The following is a 21,519-nucleotide window of genomic DNA, read 5'->3' as shown; positions in this document are numbered from 1 at the left end:
TTAAAAGACTATACACTGCATTAAAGTGGAACTGTGAGCATTGGGGGACTTCCCTCTGTTTGAAAGCGATAATTATCAGTTCTTAGATTCGCTATTACAACCAGTTTCAAAAGCACTGCAAATTGCTTTGAAAAATTGTTTAGCCAAGGTTTTCTTAGCCGAGCATCACCAATCCGTTACAATGCTCCCACGCGTTACGACAGCATCTGTTGTTACTGGGCTCGAAAAATGGAAAACATCCAAGGCGAAGGACACATCAGTGTAGGTGTATACATGCACACAAGGGAGAACAAACAACGCCGGAATATGTTAATACCAAGCGCTGCAATTCAAAGAAATGAAAGTATTTTTTCAAGACGACTACTTTGGATCTTCACCAATTCTACCAGATACGTGCCCTTGAATCCTAATGAATGGCTAACAAGAACCAATTCAGAAAAATAATATTCAATGCTAGATGTTACCATCGTTAAAATCTTTATTTTGTGTTATCATTTGCAATCGACTTAAGATATATAAGAATACTAGGTATAGGTCATACAGAAAGTTGCCAATAATATTCCGAGGACGACCTTGAATTCTGTTATTACCAAGAAACCTACTATTATTTCTTTAAAATGTACAGATCACAACCTCGACCCTCCCTATCCTTTTCAATCCTTCGTCTGTGGTCCCGGATGTTATTTGAGAGTTTATCGTAGTTTTACACCTTTTTTTTTTTTGTTTTGTTATCTTGAGTGTTCTACTTAGATAATGCGCTGATTTTTCCCGCCAGTAGTGGAGGTATAGTCACAGGCTCACAGCAAAGATCCGAACATTTAATTTTGTGACGGAAATAGGGGTACAGCAGTGAAAATCTTTTAAATGCGTTATTAAATAGGTGTTAAATGTCATTAAAGTGATCGTTGCTTTTCGAACCCGAAATAGAAAAACGTCAAGACAAATATTTTAATTTTACAGTAGTTTGTCTCCATTCGCTTTAGTGCACTTGGTTTTTATTTTTAAAAAGAAGTAATGAGTAAGACTGAAATTTGTTTTTTTTTTAAGCGCGCGTTTAGAAAAGTGACATCTATGGAGACCAACAGGTGACAAATTAAAAAACAAAAAAACAGCGCGGTTTCGTCTGTTACGAAATTACGAAATCCCAACGTTCAGACTAGACTACATTTCTCGTTAATTTCATAGTACGTCACCATCCAGTACCCAACACCTCGCTATTAAGAGGAAACTTTTAGTTAAACATTGGTGAGCCATTAAAAACATTTAACATTTAAATCTTGGCTCAGAGATCGACAGAAGTATAATGTCGATGGCCTTGACTTTTAAAACCCACAAATAACATCTCGTTTCAGTAAAAACTTTATCACTTTTATCTTGAGAACTGTTGCTTCAGTATCTTTTAATTGTTTGTTGGTATCACCTTTTTAATGAAAATAACACATTTGTTCTCTCTTTCAGGTTAACTTCCTGCAAAGTAGAAAAGTAAAAGTCAACGTCAAACCTTTTCAATGAGAGAAAAAATTCTTGAAAATCTTTCAGGACAATCAGAACCAAAATTGCTTGTACTGTGAAGTAAGTTGTAACAATATTTCCTTTTAATCTGCAGTGTTTACTTGTTCTCACCCAAAAAGTGTTGTAAGAGAAAACTGCCACGCCAGTTTACGATTTACTAAGTGTATAAGTTTTTATTGTTTGTAAAACTCCTCTCAGTCAAGCCTTTTCACGTCATATTATTGGATCATGTTACAAGAAAGAAAACTTTTGAATATTACATTACCATTTTTTCCCCTTTCGTGTAGATTCCAACCTGTTGCTATAACTAAGACGATATTATTTTATGAATTATCAATTGTTATTTATATGTTTTTTAAAATTTTTCTCTTATCTAATTCTAAACTATATTTACAAAGGAATGGGCGGAGGGGAAAAAAGACGACCGGAAAATGATGGCAAAACCAAAACTGATGACCGAGAATTGTACAATTCTCCAAAACCAAAGAAGATTCAGAAAGTGGAAGAAGACGTCACATTCTACCCCCATCAAGGCTGTATAAAAATAGAAATCGAGGTTGACGATCAGCTGGAGTCCAATGCCAAAGCTTCTGAATCCAAAACTAAACATGATGAGGAAGATAACATCTTGATTAGAGATGATCGAAATTCCTGCTGTCACTCTCCAGAATTCAAGAATGTGAAAAATGTTAACATCAAAATTGAAATCGGGGTTGAAGACCGAGATTCCTCTTCTGTTCCTGCGACATCAGATACCAGCAATGCTGTTGAAAAGAAGGTGAACTTCAATAGAAATCCGAGCCTGCCTGTGGACGAAATTGAATTAATTGACTTAACCGAAGATCCAGCTGATTTAATTACAATTGATTCGGAAACCGATGATGACGTGTCCGAGATCGGTAGGAAAGGATTCGAAGAGCCTGCCATCAACGTATTAGAAAAGAGAGCATCTATCAAAGTAGAAACGCAAGAACTCTCACCAACGTTTGATGGAATAGAAATTGACGAGGAGACCGACTCAAATGCCAATAATGTAGTATTGGTTAAAGTTGAAGAACCTGCATTGGCAGCTATAGTATGCGTTGCAGCACCTGATACCGACGATGATGTGTCCGAGATCGGTAAGGAAAGATTCGAAGAACCGGCAAGCAGCTTATTAGAAGAGAGAGCATCCATAAAAGTGGAAACGGAAGAACTCTCACCAACTTTTGATGGAGAAGAAATTGAAGTGGAGACCGACTCAAATGTCAATAATGTATTGGTTGAAGAATCGTCTGCATTAACAGCTACCGTATACATTGCAGCACCGTTGATTGAAAATCATATCTTGGAGATAATTGGAGAAGATAAACATTTAGGAGAATGGGCACATCCTCAAGGAAAATTTGAATCAGTCATTGAAATCAACGCGGACTTGCGGATATTCAAGGGAATTATTCCGGTCCCTTCGCAGATTCGCTCAAAATTCAAATTTGTGCACACTACTACCGATGATAATACAATCGAATATGAAGGAGATGGGCAGCGGGACAACCGGACGGACGAATTACTTCCTGACACGTGGCATTTTTTTATTTTCAAGACCAAATCCAATAGATCCGTGATTTCAAAATTTTTGAGAAACTTGAAAACGTTTAATCAGAAATCAGAGCCTAGAGAAAGAATAGCATTCGAGTTTTTCAACATTGTTTTCAACCACACATGTGAAAACTTATTACCAGGTATTAATTATCATGTTGTACACCATATTACCATTAGTAGTGATTAACATTCTTTATTAATGTTTAGATTGGAATCGTGCTTTCGATTTTCTGGTTGATTCTGTGCAAAAGATAACGACAACTGCAGGCGCTTGCTCTTCCGATGGTTTTCGGCAGTTTCTTAACGAGTGGATTCAGAAACCAGAACTGCAAGTAAATTTTGACCTGCTGATCCTGTTGCTAATAGGAGTTTACAAGATGGATATTTATTCGCCAAAATTAAGAGAAGTGTTGGAGCTCAAAAGCAAAGAATTCTCGAAATATTTGCATAACTTCATTACTAATGTAAAATTCAATCACCAAGATTTTAATGACATTTTGGAGAAAATTGCCATCCGGGCTGGGCGTGAATTTTGGTGGATTCTGTTCCGCATCAATCGTCATTCAGCAGCTATCAAAAGATACCAACGCAAGGAGCTGTTTCAGTCCATACTCAAGAGCCTAGAAGAAATCCCTGAAGTATTGCTGGATAACTCAGAAAGCGCTGCTCGAGTTGTCGATTTTTTAATTCAGTGGAACGACATTGACGAACTTTACTTTCATCTGCGACCAATCTTGACCAAAAGTCCCAAGTACAAGCAACTTCTGGATCCACTTCTGCTGAAACATCTTCTGATACACAAGACTAGCATCGAAGACTTGAGAAGAATTCTTCGGTCTGATTTTATGAGCGACGCCCATCAAACTTTTCTACCCAAAGAAATTGCTGGTGTGAATGGAGGAGGAGAAAAAGAGAAGATTGTATTCGATGAGTCTATCAAGTTCATTTTCAATCAGAGTATTTCGAACTTGGTGAAACTGGCTTGTTGCACTCCCATTTACATGTTGCCAGTTGTAGTGCCCGTCGTCGAAGAGATTGCCTGTCTGAAATTGAAAGAAACATCCAATTTTAACAAGGAAGAATATCGATTCTTTGCCGAACTGGAAGAAAGCGGCCTCAAAAATTTCCCGCAGACTAAAAAACTGATCGAATCCAAAGTGCTGGACATGGCAGCTAAACATGTGAAATTGGGCTTCTTTCAGGATGTTCCTTCATTGAAACTCATTCTACTGGGATTGGCGCAGCGAGAAGACACTCCCTTTCTCGTATGCCCCAGCATCGCTGATCTTCAAAATGCTATGAGCAAATTGCCTAGAAAATTTTTCCAGAACCTGCATTCGATTCTCAAGAAACCTGGTGCTTGCGTGGACAAAGTTTTGAAGCCTTTCCGCAAAGGAGATACAAAGGAAATTGTCGAGAAACTGGAGAATCATTTCGATCAGTTGGAAGAAATCCTCAACAAAATTCAAAGCAGAAGCATTCCTATAATTGAATTTGCTATTCTTCAGGTAGATACACATTCCTCCTCTTCAGAAAAAATGATTAATAATTTTGTTTCGTCATTTTCAGGACCCACAAGTGCTTGACTGTCTGAAAGGTGTTGGCTTCACAGAGCGGAAGCAAGCCGACTTCCGTCAAGAGGTCCAAGAATTGCGAGGTCGCCGTAAGCTGTTCGTGTTACTCTACAGTAGATTTGCTCGTTTAAATGTAGTCACCACTAGAGAAGCCGAAAGCGACGAACATTTGGAAGACGGCGAAGAAGATGTCATTGCATCCGAAACTATCCAAATCTTACATCCGCTAGAGTGGGAGGAGGGATACCTGAAGGCAGTCGATTCTGCGAGAAGTAGTCTAACCTTGAAAGAAGCACTGGATTTGTCGTTACCTATGCAAATGACAGACGCTCAGTGGCTGTTTGAAATCAGAGAATGTTCATTATTCATGAACAAAGTATGGAAACCAATGGTCAAGGATCTGCAAGGCATCAAAGGCTGTGTCGTTTTCATGGAAGAAGAAGTATCGGATTCAACGGTGTCGGAGAGGTATCCGTTGTCCAAAGAAGATTTTCACGTCCTTGTATGCGAATGTGCCTCCGAATGGAAGGTGAGCCGTTAAATTTTTAATAATTTTTAATAATTTCATTTGATTTATTTTTTTATTATTTCCGCCAAGGACTTGGCCCGCACTGTTGCAGAAGGCACCGCATCATTCAAGCAAATGGAAGAAATTATCATGATATCTCCCGATCCCGATGTTCTTTCGCGAAAACATTTACATGGCCTAGTAATCGAAGGTGTTTCTGTAGCTTACCGAAATTTCAAAACCCTTCAAGAGCTGCGACACTTTATTAGTCCATTCGTGACGGCCCTTCGGTTCTTCACCATCTGCGAACGAGGCCCAATAGAAAATATGTATCATTTTGTCCAGAGTAATTTGTTGAATCAGTGGGAAACAATGACTCTGGCGCAAATCACAGAAAAAGGAATCCTCAGGATTTTGCAGGAAGATCTCAACATCGATTCAGAACGGCCAGAAACCCGAGAGGCGATGCAGTTTGTTAGTTCTTTAGTAACGGACGGAAATTCTTCCCCTCTTATTGAATGGCTGAGAGAGAAAAACGAAAATGACATGGAAGCCATGGGGAAAATTCTACAGGGCACTTTGCTTGTTGCATACGGTAATTCAGTTATTTCTTCATTTGATCTAAATCTATTCATGCTGTCCGTTTTGCAGGTCAACTCCAGACACTTCGGACTCGAATCGCACCTTTTCTACAGAACAAGTTCAAAACGTATCGGGATCTATTGAAAGTTGTTCGGGTTTCAGAAGAACGTTTCGCCCAGCGCCTTTCTGGCCGCGTTCAGCCGATTGATTGCAAATGGCTGGCTAACATGCTTCCCGAAATTCAAGCTGCTGTTCGCGCCAGTATAATTTCACCATCTGAAGATGCCAAAGAAAAACTGGCCAAGCTCCGCACAGTTGTTATCGATCCTCAAAGCGAATCCTACTCGATCGAAATCCGCTTAGAACCGACTGGATCGCTTTCAATGGAAGAACTCAAACAAGCTTTCCAGCTGCTGGATATGGCAGTGGACATTTCTGTGGCGGACGGCAGTCACAATACGGAAGACTTGGTGGGTCGAACCAGACGAAACGTCGGACAAATCGAGCAACTTTCCGAAGTGTTTGGTCTTCTTTTCGCTTCCGGATGCATCTCTTATACTTTCCGCAAGCGGATCGTCATTGAATTGGCAGATTTGGAAAAGGAGATTGATGGACTGAGTGCCAAGCTTGCAGAATGGAATCAACGGTGGAAAGAAATCGAAGAAATGTCACTTTTAGCGCTCTTCTCTCGCGGTTACCTTCTCCAGTTGGCCGATTTGATTGGCCGGAACCAAATAGAAGATGTCCTCTCAATTTTGAAAATTCTCCTGCCTTCGGCGACAGTCAAAATGGAATCACTAGTCAATCAACTGGTTCAAGAAGCACCTCGCATCAGCGACACAACGGGTTGGCTGTCAACCGCTCAGCTGTTTCAAATTCTTCGTGATCTGCACCGACTAATTGAAGCCGTCTTCCACGAGAGAAGTCAAGATCTCACCCTCCCGGCATTCCTCATCTCTTACGGTCGAACATTAAAGTCTCATTTTATAGACAAATCAGTCGTCATCTTGAACGTTTCACGAGAACTACTGGTCGGAAGTGCCTTGGCCGCCTACATTTCACTGACTCGCCAACCATTAGAGCCCAGCCGAATCCTTTTCGTGACGACAAACACGGACAAGCTGGAAGTCGAACGATTCATGAAAATTTGGTCTGTAGCTAATGTTGAAAAAGACTTTTTCATTATTGTTCATGTCGAGAGGCTTACCGTCGCCGGCGCTAGTGCCGTGCGAGATGGAGTTGATCGAGTCTTGCCGGAACGCCGTACCAAACTCTTGCTACTAGCTCAGCATCATCACCGTGTCCAGTCAACGAAATCGCTCGGTGCCCGCCTTGGTCTCATTTCCGATCGTCTGCTAGAGATCAACTTCACTACTGACCAACTGCGTCAGTGCTTTTCTAGTCTTTTGCCGAATGCAGCGAATCTTCATTTCTTCACGTCGAAATTGCCCGGTTGCGGCAAGAGTCAACAAGCTATGCAAAAAGCATCGAATCTAGTGCCAACCCCTGATTATTATCGCATATGTGTGAGGATCGGCTCCGTCGAGGAACTGCTGGCCAGTTTGAAGAAAATCGAAAATCTTTCTAGTCAATCGAGGAAACGATTCGCCTATCTTCATTTGGATATCGCCCATTCTGTCTCCCTCGAGTTCAACGACATTTTGATCTCTTTACTCATCCATGGAGCTCTCTACGATCCAAAAAAAGCCAAATTAGGATTTTGGTTGATCTCCCCGCAGACCAGCATCGCCCTGGAATTCGCCTCTCCTTTCGGAGTGAATGAATTTCCCATCATTGCTTACTTGGGTAAGTTAACTTAAAAATACTTAAAAATTAAAAACTAACTTGACCCATTTTTTTGCGCAGGTAAACATAAGATTTGTGAATGCGAAAGGTCTCTTTTCACCTATGATTTAGCCGAGATGCCACTAGTTGTTGGTCAACCAATTTCCATCAATCGCTCCAACGCTCTTGTAGCTGCTGGCAAATTTCTGCGGCTTAAGGAAGATGGACAAGGCGGATTGAATGCGTGGGACAATATTTGTTTAGAACCCGAAACCATTTCGGCAGTGCCTTTTCCAGACGAACTAACCTTCGATCTTTTAGTGGCCGCCTTCCAGCATCCAGAAAATCGAACTGCTCCCACTTTCACAGCTCTAAACGCAATGGCCTCCTTCCTTTATCGCCATATCTCTGCCATGATTCACAGTATGTGGTTTAATGGCTCTGCTGTGCACCTGTTTGAGCGCGAAGATTTGGCTCGAGTCTTCAAACTCAATGTTTTCAACATGTTACTTAAAGTGGCCAATGACAGCATTGCCCGTTGCTGGTCGATGGTCAATCATGGAAAAAAACTGGCCGAAATGGACTGGACCAATCGTCAAAGGGCAATGTTTCTGCTCGGACTCGATGAGCACGGATTAGTCACCGGGATGAACATTGTCGGACGTGACGCGGACGCTTTGAAAAATATGTTTCACACCTGCTTGCTGCCCATTCTGCAGCAGCAGTGTCTCCGTTTCCAAGAACTCCGCGGATGTAGAAATTTAATGGAAAACCCGGAAGGCACCGAAGTCATTCTCAATGCCATGAGGTCTCTCTTGCTCCTAGATGGAACCGCCACTAGTATCTCAAAAGTTCATCAAATGGACAGCCACCCCAAAAACACTCCTGCTAGTCAACGTTTGCTCGAACTCACAGGAAAAGAACAAGGGTAAATTTTAACATTTTTTAAAAACATTGTTGAGAAAACATTTTTTTAATACAAGGACTCTTATTCAAGGTACGTGCTGACGGGTGATAATATCACGAAAATGATGTTCGCCCTTTATCGGATTCGCTGTGGCCTACCGGTAGTAGCTTTTGGAGAAGCTGGCGTTGGCAAAAGCGCTCTATTCCGCTTCCTGATTCAGACGTTACTGGGACATACATTCGAAGTGTTCAACGTCAACAGCGGGACGTCCATCCAGCATGTCAAAGAGAGCATTGAATGTGCCGTAACTATTGTCATGGTGAATCCCGAAGCTCAAGTGTTCCTCTTTTTCGACGAAATGAACACGGCCGATCCTCCTGTCATCGCTTTCTTCAAAGAGTTGATGCTCGATCGCCACTGTCACGGAACTGTTTTGCCGAAAAATTTACATTTGATGGGCGCTGCCAATCCTTACCGATTTCTGCAAGAGGCCGATAAGGAAGCCGCTGTCGGATTGGCTTTTCGCTTTACCCAGACGACCCAAGATGGAAATGGCGCCAGCGCCCGCACTACTGGCGACTTGGTTTACCGCGTCAACGAGTTACCAATCGCCTTCTACGATCACATCTACGACTTTGGACATCTTTGCAGCGAGGCTGAAGACACTTACATTGATGAAATCTGTCAACACGGACTACCAATATCCATCTTCTTCCCGGCCTGCGTCACATGGTTCTCCGGCCTCATTCAAAAGAGTCACCGAGTAGCAAGAGCATTGAGTGTCGATCCAGAGTCGGCCGTGTCTCTTCGTGATGCCACCCGAGCAGTTCAACTCTTCCGCTGGTTCTGTCAATCTCTGGCTGGGCAAAAATTGTCGCAAATTGATGTGGCAAAAGCATCTGATTTGACCATCTATCTAGTCTACGCTTTCCGATTCCGTAATCGTAAGATATTCTTGGAGAATGTCTTTGGAAAAAATCAAACCGCATCCAAGAATATGGCTGAAGTGTCCAGAATTATCGCCAAAATGCTGTACGAGCAGGCACACGGTGCTTCCATTGGTTCCGGCGCCATTGCGTTGAACGACGCCCTTTGCGAGAATCTTTTCGCCTTGTACGTTTGCGTTTTAAATGGTAATTATTATCTATATAATATATAATAATTTCTTCTTTTCTTATTAAAAATGTATTCTTATTAAAAATTTAGGAATTTTCTTGATTATTGTTGGACGCCCTGGATCATCAAAATCTTTGTCAGTGGAAATCCTCAAGCTGGTTTTATCTCCTGGCAACCACACGCTACGTCACAGTTTAGGAGATTTGCCGGCCATCACTGAACTTTATTTCCAGTGCTCTCCACTTTCAACATCTTCCGGATTCAAAGCTCTTTTCGAATCAGCCCAGCGACTCAGTGTTGACCCGAAGACTATGCTGGCCATGGTGGTGCTGGATGAACTCGGCCTGGCTGACATGTCGCCAGAAAAACCAATCAAAGTGTTGCACGCCGAACTAGAACGCCAATCAGTTTTGACATCCGGCGAAAAGCAACAATCCCCCTACTCGGTAGTTGCCCTCAGTAATTGGGTGGTGGACGCCGCCCAGGTGAATCGCGGTATCCTGATTTTACGTACGCAAGCCGACAAGAAGGATCTACTGGGATCGGCCGAACAGTTGGCCGATTCTTTAATCGCCAAGTACGTGAAAGAATCGAAAAGAAAGCGCATCCGTTACATGTTGACGGAAAGTCTAACAAGTATCGTCAATACCTACGAAGAATTGGATAAAAGAGAAGACATTGGTGGCGGACATTTCTTCTCCATGAGAGATTTTTTCTTCTGCGTCAAGAATTTCGTCTGCTCTGTGTTTGAATCGGCCAACCAGATGGAAGACTTTCGTGAACTGAATATTTCACAACATTTCTTAATTCAGTCGGTTATTCGAAACTTTGGTGGCCATGAAAAAGCCCGAAATCTGGTCAGGAATTGCATGGCGGACTACCTCCGAATGAACGTGATGACCATACCAATTACGTCACCACTGGATCTCATCGTCTCGAACATCCAGGATTCTTCTAAACCGCTATCGATTCACATCGCCAGACATTTGATGATTCTCAACCGATCTCTGATTGGTTTACAACTGCTCAACCGCCACGTCAAAAGTAAATTGGAAAATGGCATGAGCTGGAACGTTCTCTTCGGTTCCTGTTTCCCCGGCGATCTACAAGTTACAGCCGTGACGAGAAAATTGCGCCAAGTGGAACAAGCCATCCGGACGGGTGGCGTGCTCATCCTTTGCCACGCCGACCAACTCTTCGAATCCCTTTACATGGTCCTCAATCAACAGTACTGGGCCCAGGGAGAGGTTACCATGACTCAGATCGCCCTCGGTCCTTCCATCCGAGCCATTGCTCTTCCCAGCGGCCCCTTTCGAATCATCGCCCTGCAGGATACCGACGTAGCACTCAATCGAGAGTTAATGTCTCCAGCCATCTTGTCCAGATTTGAAAAGCATGAATTGAGGCCGTCGCACCTTCTGGATGACGCCGGGCAGACTTGGCTCCACGGTATCGAATCCCATTCCGTCTGGCTTGCTGTTCCAGAGGCGATCAAGAGACAGAAACTTATTTCTGGATACCACGAAGAATCTTTCGCCTCGCTAGCTCTTCATTTGCAAGACAGAGGCATTCCTATGGAAGTTGAACAAGACGAAGAAGAGGATACCAACAGTGCAAATTCCATCTGGATGCGAGCTGTCAACCCAATGGCCATGATCAAGTTGGAACGTGATTCCATCACCCGCCATCCGGAATTGCAGGGCGTCTGCCGACGATACCGTCACAGCTTTGTTTTGGAAAGCCTCGATGACGCTCTTCAGAATATAAAATCAAAACGGATGGTCGTCATGACCAACACCCTTCGCCATTTGGAGATTAAGCCGATCAACTCGTCCCGTTTTAACCATGCCGTGATCCAACTTTTCGACGTCCAAACTGAGCTTGAACTCGTACGACAGCTGGAATCGATCAGTGACGAAGATTTGAGCGATCCTGACTTTTGTCTTCTCGTCCAGTACGACGCTGTGACTGGTCCGATCGAGCAATTTCAACTGGCCAAGTACGAAGTGGAACAGCGTTTTGAGAAAACCGAATGCCGCGTCATTTTCATCGTTCACGTCGATCCTCGTCCAGCTGGTATCCACTGGGTCTTTTCGTTTGGTGACAGTTGGGATTACTGTTTCGTCGACGAAGTCGTTCAAAGTGGCCCAGCCGATCAGCATAAAATCTCGCTGAGGGAGTTGGTCCAATCGCCTTCTGACCAACCTTTGTCGAGCTTTATCGAGAAAATGTCGATTGATTCTTTCAAGTCATTGCTGCTGGAAATGCTCGGTCCAGTTTTGCAAACAAGTCTGGCTAGCTTACGTTTAAGCTTGGGCCAGTTCTACAGTGGTGTACGGACGGCCTTGGGACTGCAGGGCAATCAACTCTTGATTGAATTACTGAAAGGTAAGCCGAATGTTAACTTTTTACTGGTAAATACTGACAATGAATTATTTTTAAAAAATAGAGTGTTTGCTGGCACAGCTAATGAAGAACCAAATTACCTGGAACGTGGTCGATGCCGTAAACGACGCCAGTTTCGATTCATCGTCGTCGTTAACAGAAGGCCTGTGGGGTGTTTTCAAACACAAAATCAGCAATCCACTGGCTCATCTTTTACTCGTCAGTGACGTCTGGCGCATTTCTGACCAGTCCTCAACAAAGCTGTGGTGTGATTTCGTCAACGCCAACTATCCTGACCGACTGATGTCGCTCAATTCATCCGATTCCCTTGTCCAAATGCCAATTGGTTTCCGCACTTGCACGCAACCCTTCGGTCGCTTACTGGCGTCTTTCGACACCCATCTTAACGGACCGTTACAGTGGCTTCTTGATCGTGTCTCTAAAAGCGAAGATGCAAAATCACAGGAAATTAAAGAAGTATGGTTTCAATTTTTTACATTTTTGATAAACTCAAACTAATTTTAATTGCGTTTTATTAAGGCTTATTTCCTAGATTGGTTTTTACTTCGTATCCCTCCACATTTACACCACTGTTTGAAAAAATTGCCCTTGTCGAAGATGAGTTATATCGTGGACAATATGTTTGAAGATCCGAAGAATTTTTTCATCGAGTGGGAACAGCGCGAAGCTGATGTGGTTGCTGCTCTTGAACTGGCCAGCATTGCGTCGTTCGCCAAGGCGGATGTGACTGATGGTGACATTTGGGGCAGTGCTACTGGCCGGATGCGTAACTGGACATTTTTCACGGAGACTGCGACTCGTTTGTCACTCGCCTCATTGGCTTCTTCAGATACCCTCAATTCTCAAGGGAAATTTATGCAAGCAGTTTCATCCATCGAAGTATGCATTTTCGTTCGTTTGCTGTTACATGTGTTGCAATTACTTAACATTCTGGTTCTCTTTTAGGTGAGTCCGGCCCTGTCGAGTTTGCTGGATCGCGTCGACGACTTGCCACAAGTTTGGCTGGGCTTGAGAATCATGAAATGTGTCTTGTTATTTGATCCCGAGTCGAAAATTAAACTTCCGGATTTGCAAGTTTCGACGCCCAAGAAACTCTTTGAGAAACTGACGGAGTTGGTTGTCACTTCGATCATTCGGCCAAGAGTTGCTACTGGAAACGAAGCAAGAAGATTCGTCCGCCAGGCCGATTTGTACGCATTGCTTAAGAGCACGTCAACTTGTGATTCTCCTAAAGAACTTGCTAACATTCTGAGAGAATGTCCCACAAATAATTCCATCGTACTGCTAGAAGAAAATGTCGCCAATGCAGGGCGTTGCTCAAGTTGCACTCATCCCCTGAGTGCAGAAGAAGGCCAGTTCCTCCATTTAATGGCACCCAGTGCCGAAACAGTCGAATTACTATTTCAAGATCACCAAAAATTCATGTTCTTCTTCGAACGAGTGGCCGAGCTCTTTATCCAACAGCACAAGAACAATCCGCACGACATCCGGGATTTCCTGCAATTCCTTCTAAGTTCCGATTCCCGTCTTCGAGTGTCATGGCGCTTTTTAACCGTCATCATACGCACAGTCTTATCAACTCGATCCGGCGTTAGAATCATCGACGAGCTTCTGTTGGCGATTCGTTGCAACTGGATAACTCGAGAATTGAATGTCAATGTTCAAAGTTTCTTGCGAGCATTAATCGCTTGTGCCGACCAAGATGTCTGGAAGAAGCCCAACCATGAGCCATCCGAAGATGTCATTCAAGCAGCCATGACTGGCGACTGGACTGTTGGTCGCATTCGAAAATTAGCACTCATCCGCCAGCAACTGTCTGTGAATGCAGGTGGAGCTGAAATAGCCATCATTCAGTGGTCTCGTTGGCGGAAAAATCAATCTGATCAATCCGTCACAGACGCTTTGCTCTTCTTCATCTTGCGCTTCACTTCCGGCGAAGGAGATCAGACTCGATTGAGCAACATGCTCCGCCATCCAAGAATAGCCAAAGAACTGAGCCACCACAAATTTATTAGTGATTACATCGCTACACTATCTCCGCTCTCTCTTGGATTCCCTCTTCAGTCTGCAGATTTCACGGCCAATCCTTTTCAAGAACGCTTGATGAGCGGAAGTCTCTTGGATATATTGGCCTTTCAACATTATCCTATTCTACTAGAATTCCAACCGGACTGGGCTCCTTTCATCGCCCGATTGGCCTACCACGCCAACGATGTCTTTGTGACGAAGAAACTCTGTTTCCTGAGAGTAATGACTACTAATCTGGTCGCATCAGCCGAATTTCTATTACCCGGTGTCGACAATCATCCCTACCTGCCCAGTTTCACCTTGGAACCAACTCGTTGGTATCTTTGCAGCTGCGGTACCTTGAATTGCGTTGGCAACTGTGGGCGGCCAATGACAACATCTACTTGTGTGAATTGTCGTGTTGCACTGGGTCACAATCACATTGTTCGTGCGGGAGTTCGATCGGCCACTGTCCGGGATTTTCAATCACCCCATGGCTTTCATGTGACACGAGCGCCTGCCTTGATGGCAACTTTTTTCGTCAGAAATTGTTCACCGATCGTTACCCGATTTGCCCTTTTGCTCAATTCTTTGTCTTTGATGAATGCTGCTTTGAATCCTCGGACGACCCCTGAGGCAATTTCTCAATTTCTTCTTACGTTGCCGCTGACTGAGCGCAAGGCAAATGAAGATCGTCGTTCGTTCATTCAACTCCTGTCGAATCACATCGTCGTTCACCTAGACCTTCTTTGCCAGTTACTGGTGACCTCTAGACCGCAACTTAGCATGACGGACAAGTTCCGCATCGGACACTTGTTGCTTCACAAATTGCTGGATTCGATTGACGGCTCGTTTACGGCAAATGCGGCCAACTACGCAAGCGGACCACGGGCGAGAGAAGATTTTGAAAATGGTTTATCCCGACTGCTAATTCAACAGACGAATCTGGATGTAGAACTTGAAAACATTGCCGGACCATCGAAAGCCTTTCATCAATCCTTGCTGAAAAATGAAACTTCCTACTGGGCCTACGCTAGAAGAGTCTTTGCAGATCGACAATCCGTCCAACTAGAACTCGCCAGAAACGGCCTATTGCGCCTCAATTTCCCGTTCCTGAATTTCCTGCTGGACGACGACAACGGGATGCGGAAGCTGAACGCTTTGCAATACCTTGGCGAAGCTATGCGTTTCGTCGCTCTGGTTCGCACCGTTTTACTTGGCGAAATAACTCTAGAAGAAGCTAATCGTATGACCATCGCCCAGGGATTGGAAAAGATCACGGAAATCGTCTCGCAGAAAACGATCCTTCTAGATCGCGGACGTCCGGTTGCCACCCGAGACCACGTGATGCATCTCTTTGACGGCTTCAAACAGCTGTGGGATCGATTCAGTCAGTTGGAGAACGCGGAGAAGAAAACTTTCTTGGATTATTTCGAGTGCCAACAAGTCGATGTCAATGTCCGACCCAAAACGGTTTTGGACGAAACAGCTCCTGTGATCCTGATTTGTGCCGGCAGTGAATTGCCTGAGACTACATTCAGCTGTCAATTGTTGAGTCACGCGGTGGAAGCCGCATCGTCCATCGCTCTCACAGACTTCATCCAGCCTCTTTGCCGGGCAGGCTCCGGTCGTGTTCGAATATCTTGTAGCAGTGCAGCAGCTTTGGCCGACTTTGATGAGTCTTTATACGCTCACGTGCCCACTGAAGAAGTCGATCGTTTTATCCGTGATCACGTCATCGACCGACTCACCCTCCAACTAGCAGAGTCATTTGCTGTGGCTGCCGTTTTGGGTTCGGCAGGCAGTACTATTGCAGAAGATTTGGCACTTGACGTCATCCCCGAATTTGTTTTCAAAGACGACATGGAATCGGGCAATTATCTGGTAGTCCTTGAGCGAAGATCGATAGTTTGGCAGCCATCGTCGATTCCACCCCAGTTACAAGAACTCATCCTTGCCGATTTGGTATGACATAGTTAATAACTACTTGCTTTTTTCTCTTATTAGAATTTTTATTTTTACAATTACAGGAGAAAAACCGTAGCTTAGCTGAGGCTCGATCTGTTCTCATATCTGCCATTACACATCTTCACTCGAATACGGAGCCGCTCATCATCAGCAAAGTGCGAAATCATTACATTTCGGACGTTTTGGAGGAGCTGATGCATGCGCAAATCCTGACCGAGCGACACATGTCCAACGCCACACTCAGCGTTCTCAATCGCTATTTGAGATTGCAAGTTCGTCACGTGTTTGGTTTACTTAAAGCCATCATGGCGCGTATGAAAGGTGACGATATTTTTGGCGGACGAATCCCCGAGGGCTGGACTGCGGTTTTGTCTGAAGATTTGGCCAAATTGACGAGCCAGAAATTGCGTGCCGATGCAGAGGCTGGCGGAATTCTAGATACTTTACTGCAAATGGTGAATATTGTTACAACTTCGCAACCTGTCCCTGTGTGGCTCACCCCTGAAAATTCTTTGCTGTACGCCATTCGACAAATTGAAGGTCCCGAATGGGATGGAATTCCTGTTGAGCTAAAAATGGAAAATCTCGGACATTTACTTCTGATTGCCGAGTCACTTGCCAAAAAATAAGCCTTAGTTTCTTAATTGTACTCAGGAACGTTTCAAAACGTCTTTCATTTGTCATGTCTTTCATTTGTCATGTAATTAACTATAGCAAAGTCACCGCAGTTATTTTTAATCATTAATCAATCAAAATTTCTGAAGCCGAGCTTTCTAATTCGATTTGTTTTTATTTCTTGATTGCGCAATTTGAGAATCACTAAATGAAAGCAGTTAAAAGTAATAAAACATGTACATATGCTCAATTATCTTTACAATTATTCAACCAAGAAAATCAATAAACAATTTTTTTAAAATTTATTTTTATTTGAAAGTTGCTCATGCATATGAGATGTGACCAAGTAAAACAATATGAATTTATTTTACTAATTAAGTTAAGTTGGAAAGATAGAGCGAATAGAATCATGGGAGATGGAAGTTGGAACACGAGATACTGGGAGTGGGAATTAATTCAATGCACCGCAATGCACAATAAATTTAGAAATAACCCCCCCCCCTCCCCCAAGAAAAAACTGGAGAAGTGGAAATTTGTAGAGATAATTTCAATTTTATGGCAAGGTCTTAGTACGATTGTTCATCCCGGCTTCACCCATATTACACATCACCCAACCCAACCTTGTAACTTGTAAGTCCACTAAAGCCAGCTAAAATAAAATTTTAACCGCTTCATTTTTTTTAGATATTCTGTGGTGCATTTCTTGCTATTCGGTACTCTGATGAAACACAGCTGGATAAAAGTTACGTGCATTAATTGAGTGATCTATTCAATAGGTTGCAAGTGGAATAACGTTCATCGATTGTCTAATTATATACCAAACCGAACGTCCCCAATAATTCAGATGTGATTAAATTTTAAAATAGTTGGTTCTCGTCTCATTTCCTTGAAATAATTTAACGACTTAAAGAAATGCCCTAGAAATATACGACAGATTGCATCACATCCAGGTAAATTCTAAATGGACTCATCACCATTACATGCTTGTTATTCGAGGACGTCATTTAAAAAAGCAATCATCCCGCGCTAGCAGTTACGTAGTTAAGTTAGTGAATTTTTTTTTTTTTCATTTTGGAGACGGTGGTAAAACCTCTAGTGAAAATGACAGCTTTGATTAAAGTAAGGTTCCATTTCAAGGATTTTTCTAGATATTTTGAATTTTGATTTTCACCATGACAACCTTTTGCGGTTTTGCCTATGTTCGTCTGCTAGTTAACAATCTGACAACTGACAATGCATGTATTTGAATTGCGTTGAACTTTTTTTAGGCGATTGTGGATCGTGTAAAAATGTGACAGAGGATGGCGGGATAATTGAATCTCCGAATTTCCCGGACGAATACAGCTCCAATTTGAGTTGCCTCTTTACAATCAATGCACCTCCGGAAAAGAAAATTAATCTGACTTTTACCGAAGTTTCCGTCAAAGAGTGCTGTGATTTTATAACCGTAAGTCTATATAACCTCTTTTAGTTAAGTTAAATGATAAAAGATTATTATTTGATTTGATGTACTGCAAATAAATATAAGTCGAATTGAATTTCAATTGAACGTTTTGCAGGTATTCGACGGATTCGCCAATCCGCTCCGTGTTAGTTTAAATGGTTACGATAGTCCAGCGGATGTGATCTCACCGTCCAATCAAATGGCGGTAAAGTTTTCTTCGAACGATGAAAATATTACAGAATTTGGTGCAACTAAATTAAGACCTGTGTCGAGATGGCAAGCGACATTTACCTTCGTATAAAATTGAAAATTGTTGAATTTTTACTTTGTGATCGACTACGTAATCCTATTAATTAATTTTTAAAAAATGTAAAATAAAAGTGTTTTCCGTGAAGCCCGCCTAAATTTTCATTTTTATAAAAAAGGTTGCCAAATTGGTCTAAAGAAACCGCTTTGAATTATGAAGGATTCGATTTTCACCATGGCAACCATTTTCGTATTTCCGTCTGCTGGTAAACAATAATAAACCGACAAGGCGCAACAGGTGTGCGTCTTCAGAAAGCATCTACTTTTTTTCTAAAAGAGCAACCGGTGACGAACTTGATTTCCCATCAATCGAATCCCAGAAACAACAGTAATCATTTTTCAGTACAATATAGCTTATATTTCTATCTTAATAAATTTATTGTTAAACCAGCTGTTTTGGTGTTTGGACACCAAACCCTGAAAATGGAAAGTAACATTTTGAGTTCACTGAAAGGTAATGCTTTCATCTTAGCTTTTCTTTTGTAGCTAAAAAAATACTGTCTTGAACAGTAATACAGTGTCAAATTTTTTATTACACAGCTGAATGAATTATTAATCATGCCAAATGAATCTATTATAGGCGGTTATCCTCACTTGACCGAGAAAATTCTTAATCTGCTGGATGCTCGCAGTTTGGCAAATGCTGAGCTTGTGTGTAGACAGTGGAGATCCTTCATTGCTGATGGAAGGTGTTGGAAAAAATATCTTCTGTCCAAAAAAGTAAAACTGAGATTTGATTTCTTTAATATGCTCAATTTATTTGTCTTTACTGTCATCTTCAGGTCACTAGCATTCCAAATATTTTCAGTTGGGCTGAATATTCTGGAGATAATGAGTCTGAAAGGCATCACACTAAACAAGACTGGATAAAAATCCACAATTTTTATCAGGTTTATTTTCTAAAATTAATTGTCATGTATCTAAAGTAAAATAAGACTGTGTTTTACATGCCAATTGAATCTGAAAGAAATTAGAAGATAACTGGCGATCAGCTTCTTGCAGACAGCAGAAAATAGTGGATCATCAAGTCAAGTACTTTTCCATGAACACCAAGAAAATATTCACTGCCAGTTACATGGGGAGTCATTGTGTTCTACAAACCTGGAACAGAAAATCTCTTCATTGCGAAAGGGTAAAAAATGAATTTAAATAACATACTGTACTCTACTTTGGTATCTAACTTTACTCTAACGTATAAATGTATTTTTTTTTAAATTCTGTACGCAGAATTTCACAGACGGAGACAAACATAAAATAGTCAGCATGGATTGTGACGATGATTTCCTTGTCACAATGTCAATCGCTTGGTTTAATCGCCCCGGTATACCTTGCGTATCTACCATCTTAGTTCGTGAATTACAATCTGGAGAAGTGGTATGTATATCTTAGTGATTCCCAGATTTGCCTTGGGAATCTCTTTGTCTGAAGCTTTTCATTTTCTCTGTGTAACCTAACTTTCTTTATAGATTCAAAGGATTATGGGCAATTATTCGCGTTCATGTGGATATGAAACGTCTTTCAAGATCTGCGTTGGCCATGGATTGCTCATCAGTCATCAGGTTGTCGGTGAACAGCCAAACGGTCGTCTGATACTCCAGGTGCGGCGTTGGATTGTCCTTTTCTAATATTCTATTAAAGCTCGCCAATGAAAAAGCTTGTCTTTCATTGTTTAATTTTTCATTGTATTTAGGATGTTCTTAAATCTCGTCTGGATTTATGGCGAATGGCGAATGTACGGGAAATTGAAGCTAAAAGCACTGTGTGTCTTGTTCCCATTTCCAAATTGAATGTGCTCTATCCAGTTTGCATTGGCCATGACGAAAATTACATCGTCGTTCACCGCAGCGATCCGCCTCGTTTTGAAATCATATCGACGTCTTCTCTGAACCTCACCAGGACCATCGACGCTTTCGATTACTGTCTCAGTGTTCATTACAAGGACGGATTAATTGTGTCGAGTTCCGACCACATGGACACTCACACACGCACCTGCTGCATCATCAGGTTTCCCCATCAAATGAAAAAAAAAAAAAAAAACATTTAATGCCATTTATGGTTCGTTAAAAATGTGTTTGAATTTTATAATTTCAGGATATGGGACGCGGAAACGGGTTTGTGCTTGCGGGAAATTCAAGAACCTGAGCCCGAACGATATTCAAATTTGAATCATCTAGTTGGGTGAGAATCAGCAAAGCAACTTCGTCCTTTTTCTATTTATTTTTGTTTTGTTGAGTGTCGTCGATCGGTTTCTTACTTCAGTGTTTTTTGTATATGCGCATAATCCAGATTCACCACCAATTATCTAATCACTGTACCGGCCGACCTGTCAATGTTGAAAGGAGTGATCAAAATCCAAGATCTCAGCGTTGCCATAGACTTGCACAGCAATCAGACTTCCGCATCGACTGTCGTTGCAACTCTTGAACTGGTTAGTAGAGGACTAACTATTCTATTACATGCAGGTTCAACTTATTACCTGTGATTGATTGTCGTCGTTTTTATTTTTCTAAGGATTGGAGTAACTCGTGGTTCGATCGTTTCATAGTTGACGATTTCCAGCTCGTTTATTTTCATGATCAAGAACTTGTCGTGCACAGTTTTGCTCCAGAGGTTTAACGAGTGGATTGCAGCGTTCCTAAAATACCCTTCAAATGTTACTTATTTGGCGGTCTTTGACTTAAGCTTTTTTTTTTAATTTTTCGTATTGCTGAATCCGGATTAGAAATCTCTGGGCTATAGTTTCGCCCTCGTATTTCCTCGTATTTCGGTTTGAATAAGTGAATAACATTTGTAATATTCGAAAGACAGTTAGGCTAATTTAGATATTGTGTGGTCCATTTCTTGCTATTCAGAGACTTTGAAACACAACTGGGTAATAGTGTACATTTATTGAGTGATCTATTAAATAGGTTGCAAGTGGAATTACGTTCATCGATTGTCTAATTATATACCAAACCGAACGCCCCCAATAATTCAGATGTGATTAAATTTTAAAAATAGTTTGTTCTCGTCTCATTTCCTTAAAATAATTTAACGACTTAAAGAAATGCCCTAGAAATATACGACAGATTGAATCGCATCCAGGTAAATACTATATGGACTCATCACCATTACATGCTTGCTATTTGAGGACGTCATTTTATAAAAGCAATCATCCCGCGCATAAGACGGAAGCGTAGTAGCAGCGCAGCCTACTATACGTAGTTAA

General features: G+C 42.1%; 2 protein-coding genes across 3 annotated transcripts; both read left to right on the top strand.

Annotated features, from left to right (window-relative positions):
* Positions 1-926: 926 nt before the first annotated feature.
* Positions 927-16,866, top strand: LOC124200780. 2 transcript variants are annotated; one of them, XM_046597074.1, is made up of 14 exons: positions 927-1,245; positions 1,459-1,572; positions 1,911-3,233; positions 3,301-4,601; positions 4,663-5,196; positions 5,266-5,770; positions 5,827-7,563; positions 7,624-8,470; positions 8,540-9,582; positions 9,656-11,953; positions 12,015-12,427; positions 12,491-12,850; positions 12,917-15,943; positions 16,009-16,866. In XM_046597074.1, the coding sequence occupies exons 3-14, from the start codon at positions 1,913-1,915 to the stop codon at positions 16,573-16,575; spliced, it is 13,953 nt and encodes a 4,650-aa protein (XP_046453030.1). In that variant the 5' UTR covers positions 927-1,245; positions 1,459-1,572; positions 1,911-1,912; the 3' UTR covers positions 16,576-16,866. The 2 variants fall into 2 exon arrangements, with proteins under 2 accessions (XP_046453030.1, XP_046453031.1); XM_046597075.1 differs by having other exon boundaries at positions 927-1,351.
* Positions 16,867-18,495: 1,629 nt separating this feature from the next.
* On the top strand, positions 18,496-21,383 carry LOC124200782 (F-box and WD repeat domain-containing 11-A-like). Its single transcript, XM_046597078.1, has 11 exons — positions 18,496-18,639; positions 18,703-18,765; positions 18,892-19,031; positions 19,094-19,201; positions 19,279-19,443; positions 19,539-19,685; positions 19,778-19,909; positions 20,002-20,315; positions 20,403-20,489; positions 20,598-20,739; positions 20,823-21,383. Exons 2-11 carry the CDS (start codon positions 18,735-18,737, stop codon positions 20,925-20,927), a joined length of 1,371 nt encoding a protein of 456 aa, XP_046453034.1. The 5' UTR covers positions 18,496-18,639; positions 18,703-18,734; the 3' UTR covers positions 20,928-21,383.
* Positions 21,384-21,519: the final 136 nt, after the last annotated feature.

The sequence above is a fragment of the Daphnia pulex genome, chromosome 8 (assembly GCF_021134715.1).
Source record: "Daphnia pulex isolate KAP4 chromosome 8, ASM2113471v1".
Lineage (NCBI taxonomy): Eukaryota > Metazoa > Arthropoda > Branchiopoda > Diplostraca > Daphniidae > Daphnia > Daphnia pulex.
This window is presented reverse-complemented; position numbering and strand designations above follow the sequence as displayed.